The 12852-nt window shown below is 41.3% G+C and overlaps 1 protein-coding gene across 2 annotated transcripts in view; it reads right to left on the reverse strand.

The window, feature by feature from the left end:
• Positions 1–5473, reverse strand: part of GABRB3 (gamma-aminobutyric acid type A receptor subunit beta3) — a gene marked incomplete at both ends in the record, with an annotated part of 231486 nt that extends 226013 nt beyond the window's left edge. Inside the window, 3 exons of one of the 2 annotated variants that reach the window (XM_082846279.1) lie at positions 4162–4229; positions 4445–4536; positions 5334–5473. In XM_082846279.1, the coding sequence (XP_082702405.1) occupies positions 4162–4229; positions 4445–4536; positions 5334–5473 (300 nt within the window). Of the gene's footprint in view, positions 1–4161; positions 4230–4444; positions 4537–4664; positions 4745–5333 lie in introns of those variants that run through there. The other variant, XM_082846280.1, reaches the window with a different exon arrangement.
• Between the last annotated feature and the right edge of the window lie 7379 nt (positions 5474–12852).

Consider the following 12852-nt stretch of genomic DNA (forward strand, 5'->3'; position numbering starts at 1 on the left):
TAGCCACAACTAGAGAAAGCCTGCACACAGCAATGAAAACCCATAAATAAATAAATAAATAATAAATAAACTTAAAAGAAAAGAAAGTAATATGTAAACTAAATCCCAATAATTACTTAACCATGTATAGTTTTAAAAGATTGTCTGAAATTTTAAAACAAGAGCTAGAGAACAAGGGAAGTTATGTAAAAGAAAATGGTTTTTTGTTTGACTTCTGTCAAGTCAGCTAACTAAAAAGTAAGAAGTGGCAAATTAGGAGTTTGGGATTATCATATACACGTTACTATATATAAAATAGATAAACAACAAGGACCTACTGTATAGCATAGGGAACTATACTCAATATCTTGTAATAACCTATAATGGAAAAGAATCTGAAAAAGAATATATATATGTATGTATGTATATACATGTATACATATACATGTATAACTGAGTCACTTTGCTGTACGCTAGAAACTAACACAACATTGTAAATTAACTATATCAATTTTAAAAAAGTACATGAAAAGAAAAATTAGAAGATTAGGAACAATGGAAATGTAGACTATCTCCTTTATCAGTGAAACATGTTATGGTAAAATAATGTTAAGTATTAAAATATTAAAATCCATTTTTAGATTGTTAATACAAAACACCAAAATGCACAATGACATATACATGTATATGCATAATGTATCTATTTATTTAATTCTTTGAGGTCAGAGGCATTATTTGGAGGCATTATCTATATGCACCATCAACAGATAAAGACTGTGCTTTATAATAGTTTAAAGAGAAAAGTAACAATATTCTTTATATTCACCCCCAACATGCTCACTGACAAGCACATATCTGTCCCATCTTGAGATATACATGTTTTGCATATCTTTATTTCAGATATTAATGAATCTTTATTTCACTAAATATATGTTTTCAAAAGCATATCTATGAAATTTTGAGAAGAAAATTTCAAAGAACAACTTTCCATGATCATTTACCCTGAATTTTCTAGTGAACTTTGCTCTTCTAACTCATCATTCTCACTCCTCTATCTAAATTAACATTTTGCCCAAAATATTCATTCTAAACCACATCTTAAATCATGTCAATCACCTGCTCAAAAACATTTACAGGCTCCTTAATTTTTGAAAATTAACATCTGAAACCCTTGGCAAGGCAGAGAAGGGCCTAGGTGAACAGGGGTTTGTCCTACTTTTCCAATTTCATCTTTTGAGTCTCTCCTTCACAATCTCCTATCCTGCAGATCTATCCCTCAGTAGTTTTGCCAATTTCTTCCCTAACCCAGAACATCCTCTTCTATCTATGCCAGTCACAATTCTATTCCCCACTATTCACCCACCCAATTTAGATATCATTTCTTAAGTTCTTTCATTAGGCTTTCCATGTCAGAAGTAATCTCAATATATCTCTCTCTCCCCCTCCCTCTTTCTGCCTCCTTCCCTCCCTTCTTCCTTCCCTCTCTCTCTTAGGCCATACCCCTTTCTTTTGTTCCTCTAAATGGGACTCACCTACTTTTGTTACAACTATTTGACATATCTCCTCTACTAGCTGTACCATCCTTAAAGCAAGACCATTTCTTATTTAGTTTCATAAGCTAACAACACTTAGTTTTGTGTAACTAGTAAGGTGATTAAGGAAGCTCATAAATATAATTCATTGTTTTTAAGCAACATGATTGATGGGTTTAATCTTATGCTCACATACTCTCTGTTCTTTCCCTATAAAATGTTAACCTCCAAAATGATACTTAATCATTGCTATATTTGAAGTTCCTTCAATTAAAAAAAATCAAATATCATAGCTATGATCATGAGCTATGATCCTGATCACGAGTTAAGGGAAATCAGATTTTTCTAGCGAATGGTTTTACCAATCCACTTGTGGAAGATATTTCAGATGCCAGTCAGTACATCTGTCCAATGGCCTTCAATCTCCCATCCCATCAATCCCCAGTTTTTCTTTATAATAAACTTAGTGTAGAGAACCACAAAAATTTCCATCATGAGAATGCAAAAAAAAAAGCATACAAGTATACTATGGCTACATTATGCATAATTACTGGCTTTGGGATATGCGCTTAAAGATTATCCAATATAATGGCTTGTAGCCTCGATTTGTCTTTCTATTATTGGTTCCAGAGAAAATTGGGACACCTCAATTCATAGTGCATGAATTAGGCAATTACTTATGAAGTTTTTAAGGTACTAAGTATCAGCATGATGTCTAAACAAGTGGATAACTAAGTTTAAAAATTAATTTAAAGAAAATTTGCAATGATCTACAACAAGACATTCTCCCCATTCCCCTGGTTGTTTTAGTAATATACAGAGTTCTTAAAGCGCCACATCAGTATATTCTCTCCATCATTTGACATCCAATATAATTTTTGACATAAAAATCCACTAAATAACTCGATTAACTTCTGTACAAAACTGTCTTCTCTATAGAATGTGCAGTTGCCAATAAAGGAAATCACAGACTACAGAGTAAATCTTGAATATATTAACTTGTTTCCTTAAGGTCATAAAACAAAACATATTTTGACAGAATTATTTTTACAAAATTACAAAAAGTAAAATATATGTGATGTTTTTAGTGTAATGTATGTAAAGTCTGTTTCTTGCTAACGCTTTTATTATTAACACTTTATTTATTTATTTATTTATTTATTTACTATTAACACTTGTATATAAATGTCCTTAGTGATATACATTGAAAGAAAGGTACTTTTTTTTTAAATCACACATTATAATTTTAAAATCTTTAGGTTAAGAGTGAAAAATTGATAAAAAAATATAGTTTCGTGTAGTCAGATTTCTTTCTACAAAATCCATACTAGGATATATTTTTAAATATATCTTGTTAAACAGTCTATTTAAAAATCATGGTTTTAGTTTATTTGTAAACAACCACATTTCTATGTTATTGCAATGTTTCTCAAAATATTGTTCACAAAACACCTGCTTAAAAAAAATCTGGAGCACTAGTTTTAAATGCAGAGACCCCAAGATTCCACTCCACACCACTGGATCAGAATCAGAGCCTGGGAGTATGCATTTAAAACAAGTTTGCCCATGTGGCTCTGATGTCCACCAGACTGGAGAAATCTATCGAGTCTATCTCATGCCTCATTATATTCTCGGTGTTATATTTTAGAAAAAAAAGTTGCCAAACGATTTCTTCAAAAAAATATATTTTTTCCAAATTCTCATTCTTATAATTTCTAAAGTGTCACTCAACAGAAACTTAAACCCGTTTCCAAATCCCCTGGTATTTCAGCTCAATTAACAAATGAAAGGGGTCATTTTTCTCCTTATTGCCTGTTGTCTTAAAGGATCCTGAGCAAAAGCCCGTGACACCCACTTCGCACCTCGGGACACGGACCTCCACTTTCCACAGGTCAGAATATGAATTCCGTCACCGTTAACACCGTTAACATAGCCCTAAGGGACACTTGGTTCCCTCGCCTTCGACTCTCCGGGCAGAGAAAGCCCGTAAGCTGCCCAGGTCCTCCAGTTCTCAGAGCCGCCCGGGCCGTCAGCACCTCTGACAGAGCCTGGTGGATGGGGACCGGGTTTCACTGTCACGAGCCTGCCCTCGGAAAAGCCACTGACACCAAGGAAACTGACCCGAGACAGCCAGGAACACACAGACCCACCGCCCACCGCGCTTTCCGGCGGCCAGTACCTCTTTCCAAAAGACAACAAAGGAACCTTAAGCAGCTCTTACCTAGTATACGAGCCACCCCCACAACTCTCCTCTCCTCCCCCGCTCCCCGGCGCCTGTTGCTAAGGAGGCGAGAAGGCACTGGGGCAGCCTCAGGACCAGGGAACCGACGGCGGGAGGAGCTGGCAGTACCAGGGCGGCGGTGAAAGCCCAGCCTCGGGTGAGCCCAGGACCCCTTCCTATGGCGGGAAGGGTGCGCCCTCCGCGCGGCTCTGACGCCAGCGACTACCCCCGCGCACTCAGGCGGGCGGAGGGAGCCTCGAGAACAGGAGACCTGCGCCCGGGAGCGCCGCTCCCTCTGCGGGCCCGGGAAGCTCGGTCCGGGAAGCTCAGCCCGGCAGAGGAGGCCTCTGGCCCGGTACTGTGGACGCCTGTGGGCCCAGACAGCGGGGCAGGGGCTCGGGGACAGCCCTGGGGAGGGCAGGCACTCACCATGTTGACTTCGGAAACCATGTCTATGCTGGCGATGTCGATGTTCATCCCCACGCAGACCGGGGGACCTGCGGGAAGCGCACGACACGGTGATCAGCCTGGCTCGGGCACCGGCTGCAGCTGCTCTGAGGATGGGGGGCTATCCGAGGAGGGGGCGAAAGCGAAGTGCCCCCCTCCCCACCCCGCCGCAGCTCGGCGGAAGCGGCCCCCGCCTCCCTCCTCCACCCAGGCCGCCAGCGCGGTGGGTCGCGCTGCCCGCAGCGGCCGCGCACACCCTACTTACCCCCGAAGTCGGGTCTTAGGCGAATGTCGTAGCCTTTCAACAGCTTGTCCACCGTCTCCTTCACAAAGGACATGTTCCCAGGATCGTTCACGCTGCGGGAGGGACGGGGGCCAGAGAGAGTGGGGTCAGGCGGCGGCTCGCCCGCCAGCGCCCAGCGCGCACACCCGCGCGCCCTGCCCGGCGCCCGGCCCGCTTCCCGTCAACCCACCCGCGACCCTACCTCTGGGCGCAGCACACCACCGCCACCAGCACTGGGGCCGAGAAGATGCCGAAAAGCCTTCCTCCCGCAAAGCCCCACATCCCTCCGCCGCGCCCCGGCACGGGGGAGGGGGCGCCCCGCCGCCGTCGCGACCCGCAGCCGGGGCTGCTCCTGCTGCTGCCGCCGCCGCCGCGCTGGCCCGGAGCGGAGGAGGGCGCAGGGGGAGGGGGAGGGGAGGAGGAGGAGGAGCGGGCGCGGGGAGAGGAGGAGCAGCGGGCGCGGGAGCTATGGGAGGGGGGAGGAGAGAGCGCGAGCCGGAGGCCGAGCCGGAGGCCGAGCGCTGCCTCCTGCCTCGGCGGCTGCGGAGCGAGACCCGAAGCCCGGCCGGGGACAGCAAGTCGGAGCCGCGGCTGCGCGGCGCGGGGCAGGGCTGGCGCTGCCAGCTCCTCTGGGCTCCGTGAGACCCAGGAAGGAGAGGATCATCGGCGACGGCGACGTGGGCAGAGACCGCGAAGGAAACGCTCTCCGCTTCCCCCCGCCCCCTCCCCGGCCCGACCCCTACGCTACGACCCCCGCCCAGCTGCGGCTCAGGCCGAGCCCACGAGTGCAGCGGAGCGCCTCTGCCCGTGGGACTGCGAGCTACGGAGCAGAGAGGGAGGCTGTGTGGCCCGGGGGAAGCCCCTACCTCACCTGCGGGGCTCTGAGCCTCGCGTCCCCAGGGTCCAGGAGAGCCAGATGGGCAGCAGGAGAGCCGGGAGCCCGGAGCACATGGCGCTGCTCCTCTGACCTAACCTGGGTGGGATCCGCTCTCCCCCACAGTCACCGAGCATTCTAACAGCGATGCGGGGATCCCCGCCCCTGCCCCCACCCACGGGCTTTCCCGCCTGACCCGTCATCCAGCCCCTTGCATGGCGGCCCGATTAATTATTTATGCAATATGAAACCATTTTTTAAATTGGTTCTTTAAACTATTACTCACCCCCTGAACATTTCATGTGAGCACTGTGCCCTCCCTACTTACATAAATACATTTATAATGAGTGTTAAAGAGAGGCCTGGATATGCACGTTTGCTTTATTAACGGGAAGCTGGAGTCCGAATCAGACGTGGAGACCCTGGACTATCATCCCAGGAATGGGAAAATAATGTGCCTTTTCTGGTGCAGCCTGGAGCTGTCCGTGGTTCTTAGTATAAGGCAAGGAACCTCGTTTTCGCTATGACTGGCCCCCATCCTTTGGTTCTCATCTTAGAAGAGAACCTCCTGCACCTTGGCCAAGAAACAGACCGATGTGCACCGCGGTCCACCCTGCCCTGTATGTCACCACTGTGTACCTGAGGAATGTCTGCTCACCCAGAGTCATAGGTCATATATTTTTCTTTACTGAATCGTCCTCTGTGCTTCACAGTTCTAATACTGAAGAAGATGATTACACATTCCTACTTGTGGTCAACCAAAAACACTTACAAATCAAGTCCATTTTCTGCTTGATAGGCTACCTTGGGCCATTCCAGGACCTAATGAATGGTTAATTATACATAACTGCTTCTCTGTATTAATTACTTTTTCTACAAAGCTTAAGGTTTTCTTTTCTATTGTCAAGACTTTATATGGGTAAATATCTAAATCTAGGCCCTGGTTCTCAAGTTGGCATGTTTCTGACATTAATTTTAAATATCATTGCCTTTTTTAAAAAAATCAAAAATTTTATTTTTGGAACAGAAAATGTAACCACAGAAGTTGAATGGTTGGTATTAAGATAAGGTTAAGAGATAAATTTAGCTCCCTAATTATTTTCTGGAAAAGTCTATTTACAACTACTTGTATTCTGTGTCCTGTTCATGTGCAATGGAATTATCAGGAAACTTAGATTTGCATTATCATACCTTCCCCTCCACATTCATGTTTCAGTCTCTTTCTCCTGTTTGCATGTACCTCTTTTAGAGAAATGCCCTGTTGGGGATCATGGCTATAGAAAACAAACAGTGAGAATAAGGTGCTTGAGAAAAACCAACAACATAGCAAGAATGATCCCCCTTTCTACTATTTTATATGTTCTAAAACTTGAAAACAACATTACAAATGTTATTGTCATCCAACCATGTAACACCTCAGATCTTGGCTTCAACAAGTCTCTGAGCATCTTGGCCTTATTTTTCATTCCAGTTCCTGCTTCACCATGCAGTTCTACAAGAGCTCTGATCAGCTTTACATGGGAACAAATCCACAACCCTCACCACCTGTCCACATTGCTTGTCTCTCACTTCCCACCTTCAGGCTTCTCAGTTAGCAATGAGGTCCAAATGCAACAGGACCTACTCAGTACTCACAAATGTGCAATCTGAAATTACTGTAGCATTTGCCATCCATGGGGTGGACCTTAGATAAACAGAAGATGGGAGCCAGGGGGTAAATGATTCTCCATTTCTCCCTATGAAATGTCCTGAGATGCCATAGTAACTCCTTTCTTTTCCCTCTCCTTCCATGCCTGGATCCCCTTTTCCTTCACTCCTGTTTTCATCAGTATTACACACCCTAGAAAAGCAATAGCACTTCAATTTTGCCTCAGGATATGTTTTCTGGTGAACACAGGCTAAGTCATAAACCCATTGGCAAATCACTAAAAGTGTCACCTAAAATGCAGTCTTTGTTAAAACGAAGGCAAAATCTAAGAGAAACATTGCAGTAAGTGTACACTGGTATAATCAAGATACACTGGTCCATGAAGCTCATCACAGTTGCTGGCCAACTTACACCTACATGAGCAACAAAGTTTGGGCGTGCAACCCTTGGTTGCCCTCCTGTCTCAGCTCCTCCCACAGCCTTCTTGGAGGATTGGATGTGCCCTGAACCCCAGGTAACCCCATCCTTCCACTCTCTTGCCAGGATTCCTGAAACCAAGAGTATTTTCGTATCTTTACTAGATGGTGCTAACATATTAGCCAAATCAGCTGGAAATAACTGATGCAGTTCTTTATTTTCTACAGAAAGAGAAAAAGGCTTTAAGGGTCTTACAAAGGATAAATTTTCATGTCAGAAGAAAAAGGAGATGAATGCAATTTTGTTCATAGTAAAGTGGTTTTAAACAGGCTAGAATAACATTTCAGGGTCCTTAAGGTAGGAAGCAGGAAAGGGGGAAAATAGATGAAGAGCATCACATGATCACTTTACCTAGTCCATGTTTGTGCATTTGGGCTTACCAAAAGGCCTTCACCAAACTGTGTTTTGCCCCTTACATATAGAATGTCAAGTTGTCTTTTTAAACAGTATCAAAGTTTCTGATAATATATTTTAAAGCTCTTTAAAATAACTCAATCAATTTGAAGTATGACATGTGAAATTAAAAGTTAAATATATAATTAGATGATTTTTGAAAAATGTGTAGACCAGTGTACATTTCTATCATCCCCAAAATTCCAGCTCAACCCTTTAGCATACATGCCATTCCGGATCCAGATAAGCACTGACCTAACTTCTGTCATTATAGATTTTTTTTTTTTTTTTTTTTTTTTTGCCTGTTCCAGCATGCCATATAAGTGGCATTACACAGTATATGTTATTTTATGGCTGGCTTCTTTCTTTCAGTATAATGTTTCTGACATCCGTCCTTGTTGCAGATCCATAGTTTGTTTTACTGCTGGGTAGCATTCCATTGTGTGTTTATTCCACAATTTGTTTATCCATTCATCTGTTGATGGACCTTTCTAGTTTGGGCCATTATGAATACAAAGTCATGTACAAGTCTTTGTGTAGACATATGGTTTCATTTCTCTTAGGTAAATACATAGGCATGAATGGCTGAATCATATAGTAGAGTGTATGTTTAGCTTTATAAGGAACTGCTAAAATATTTTCCAAAGTAATTGAAGAATTTTACATTTCACCAGCAATGCATAAGTGGCTCTTCCACATCCCCCCCATCAATCCTGGTGGGCGTGCAGTGGTATTTCATGAGGTTTGAATTTGTACTTTCCTGATGACATGTAAACGTATTTCATTTGCCTACTGGCCATTCTTATCTTCTTTTTGAATATATAAAATTTTTCCCATTTTTAAATTGCATTCTCAGTCTTTTTTATTGAGATATGAGTTCTCTATATATTTTAGATACAAATCCTTTATAAAATATATGTAATGAGAATATTTTCTGCTATTCTGTGGCCTTTCTGTTTGCTTTCTTTGATAGTGTCTTTCAAAGAAAAGAAGAATTTAATTTAGATGAAGTTCAGTTTATCAATCTTTATCTATTATGGGTCAGACTTTTGGTATCCCACCTAAGAAAACTTTACCTAATCAGAAGTTAAGAGTTTCTCTGGGTTTTCTTTAAAAAGTTAGCATTCATATTTACACCTTTGATATACTTAGAGCTAAATTTTTGTGGATAATGTGAGTAAGGGTCAAGGTTCTTTTCTTCCACGTGGATGTCCACTTGTTTCAACACAATTTGTTGAAAATATTATTCTTTCTTCCATTGAGTTACTTCTACATTTTTGTTGAGAATCAATAGACCTTATATATGTGGGTGCATTTTGGGGGCTTTATTTCATTTACTCTGTTTCATTGACTTACACATGTATTCTTTCACCGATTCCATGTTGTTCTGATTAATGTAGCTGTAAAGTAAATTATCCAACTTTGATCTTCTTCTTAAAAAATGTTTTTGACTATTTGAAGTTTTTTGCATTTCATAGACATTTTAGAATGATCTTTTCAATTTCTATAAAGAAGCTTCATGGGATTTTAATTCATATTACATAAAATCTATAGATGAATTCAGGGAAAATTGGGTTTTTTTTGGTTTTGTTTTGTTTTTTTGTGGTACGCGGGCCTCTCACTGTTGTGGCCTCTCCCGTTGCAGAGCACAGGCTCCGGACGCGCAGGCTCAGTGTCCATGGCTCACAGGCCCAGCCGCTCTGCGGCATGTGGGATCCTCCCTGACCGGGGCACAAACCCGCGTCCCCTGCATCGGCAGGCGGAATCTCAACCACTGCGTCACAGGGAAGTCCAAAATTGGTATCTTAACAGTATTGAATCCTCCAATCTGTGAAAACTCTGCATCTCTCTATTTATTTATAATAGATCATATTTAATTTTTCTCAGAAATACTTTGTAGATTTCCGTGCAAAGTCTTGCATTTGATTCAGTAAATATATCCCTAATTATTTCATATTTTATGCTGTTATTAATGCTATTTTTAATACTTCATTGTCCAGTTGTTTGTTGGTAGTATATAGAAATATAATTGATTTTAATATATTCACATTGCATCCTATAACCTTGCTCAATGTACTATTATTTTGATAAAAATTTTTGTAGATTCCTTAGGATTACATCAAAAAAGTCAATCATATAATCTCTGAATATAGATAGTTTTACTTCTTCCTCTCCTTTCTGGATGCTTTTTATTTCTTTTTCTTGCCTTACAGCCCTGACAGAGACCTCCAGGGCAATGTGGAACAGAAGTGGTGAGAGTGGATACCCTTGCTTTATTCCAATATTAAGGGAAAATGTTCAGGTGTTGTTGTTGTTTTTACCGTTAAGTATGATGTTAACATCTTCCTCTTATTTTTCCTCTGTTCTCTCTACCCTTTACTCTTTGCCCCCTTTTGCACCTCTTTGAAAATTTCAGTCTTAAGGGTAGGGCAGTACAAGATACACATCTGGCATGGAATGAGGAGCCCAGGCAGTGTGAGGAGAGCATGAGGGTTCATAGCTCAAGTGGATGAAAAAAGACATCTTTTGGGGTGGAAAGGTGAGTTTGGATGTCACAGCCAAAGCAAAAGTAAGGAGGGTATCACTGGGGACAGACAGCCTGGCATGGGTGTCAGAGCGCATGTGAGATGAGGAAGGCATTGATGTGGACAAAGCAGCCTGTGTTTGACATCAGAGCCAAGGCAAAGTGAAACCACGTCCCAATGGCAGGAGGCCTCATGTGGCGGTAAGGGTCTCAGAGGGTAGGAGAATATCCAGACATGGGGACTACCCTGAGTGTGGGTCTAAGCCCAGGCAGGATGAGAAAGGCATCCACTAATGTGGGTCAGCCTGGAATAAGGAATTGGAGCCCAAGCAGCATTAGGAAGGCATCCTAACACTGTGCAAGGGGAGAAGATGTGGGCATCCATGTGTTGGGGTGACCTGTCATGGAAACTCAGAACTCGAGAAGAGTAAGGATGGCATCCACATTCTGGGATGGCCCAAAATGAGATTCAGAACCTGAACAGGGAGAGCAGAAAGTGTGGAGGGTAGTGGCAGCAGCAAGAGATTGGATATACAGTGGGGCACTTATCAAATGAGTAAGTATATTAAAGATAATGGAAGCCAGATTTCTCTCTTTGGAGATGGGAGTTACAAATGCTAAAAGACAGAGAAATAATCCCTGTGGTGTGAGATTGTGGTCAAAAATATTTGTGTGAATTAATGATTTTCAAAATGTATAGATAAGTACAAATATGTACATACACATATATATGCATATACTGTATGTATATTTTTCTGTACACCTACATATATACACATATGTACATATATTCTCAAGTTCTAGCCACCAAGAATGCCTAAGAACAATGACAGCCCAAAAGCAATCAGCTATTGCACCCCTGCACCCAGATCATGAATTCTCTGTATGATTTTCTAACTAAAAGGAGCCATGGCTCTTTGGGAAAAGGGTTGATTCTTGAGATGGGCCAGGAAAGTACAAGGTAAGATTGAAATACCTTGTGCCAGAGAACAGGAAGTGTTTAAAGAATGATGGGGACATGTCAAAGAGACACAGAATCCAGCTTGAATGTGTTTGCGCTGCCCAATTTTGGAAAAAAATTTGAGCATAAAAATTAATAATGACAATAATGAGCTACAACCCATAGAAAAAGAACAGGAAAATATGAGTTAATGCATAATAATCAATTAGCTAATGAAATGTTTAATCACAAATGGCATATTTACATAGCTTTTAATTACATTCCCCACAAAATACTAATTATGAAGAAGAAACTTTACAGTATAGCTGGCAAAGACCACCATAATCAAGTGATCAATACAAATAAATTAAAGAATGAAATAAATCAAAATAATGTGTCCCATGATATAATACATTGAGAAGAATACTGTATCAGTTCTATGACATGCCTAACAAAGATGTATAACCTGAATGTAATCATGAGAAAACATCAAACAAATTTCAATTGAGAAACCAAATACAACCCAACTGCCCTGTAATATTTAAAAGTGCCAACGTCATCAAAGTCAGGAAAGACTGAGGAACTACCCCAAACTGAAGGAAACTGAAGAGTCAGGGATTCTTAATGCATGTATGATTCTGAACTGTAAGAGATATTAGTGGGGCAATTGGTGGATCTTGAATGGGATCTGAAGATTTCAGAGTAGTAATTTAATATCTATTTCCTGATTTTAATGATTGTATTGTAATAACATAGGAAAGTCTCCTTGCATGTGTGAAAAACACTCAGCTCTTTGAGGATGATAGTCATCAGCTTGGCTTCTTATGCACAAATGGTTCAGGGTAAAGTTCATTGTGAAGTCCTTCTAACTTCTCTGTAAGTTTATGATGGCTTTACATTTTTTTAAAAAAAAATCAAAAAACAAAAACAAAAAATTTTCTCTAGGTACCCTTCAACAAATTAAGAAATATGCCTTCCGTTCGCAGTTTGTGGAAAATTTTATCAAGAATGAAGTGGAATTTTGTCAGATGCTTTTGTTGTTGTTGTATATCTATGGAGTAAATCATATGGATTTTCTCCTTTATGGTTTTAATGTGGTAGATGACATTGATCTTCAAATGTTAAGCAATCTTTGCATTCCCAGGATAAATATTACTTGGTCATGTTGCTTACATTTTTAATATATCTGTGGATTTGACTTCCTAATATTTTTGATGAGGATTTCTGTCTAGGTTCATGAGTGTTTGCTGTATAATGTCCTTTTCTTGTCTGGTCTTAGTTTCAGTGCACAATGAGGCTACAACACGCTCCCTCATTCTCTAAGTTTTGAAGGATTTTTTTGTAGGGTAATTATCATTTCTTACTTAATTATTTTCTAGAATTCATCAAAGAAGCCATCTGCCCTTGAAGTTTCCCTTAGATTTTAATGATAAATATAATTTCTTTAACAGGCATAAGGCTATTTAGATTTCTACTTCTTCTCGTGACAGTTTTGCTAATTTATGTATTTTGAGAAGTTTGTCCATTTCACCTA

This window comes from Leucopleurus acutus (assembly GCF_964270905.1).
Source record: "Leucopleurus acutus genome assembly, chromosome: 1".
NCBI classification, from domain to species: domain Eukaryota; kingdom Metazoa; phylum Chordata; class Mammalia; order Artiodactyla; family Delphinidae; genus Leucopleurus; species Leucopleurus acutus.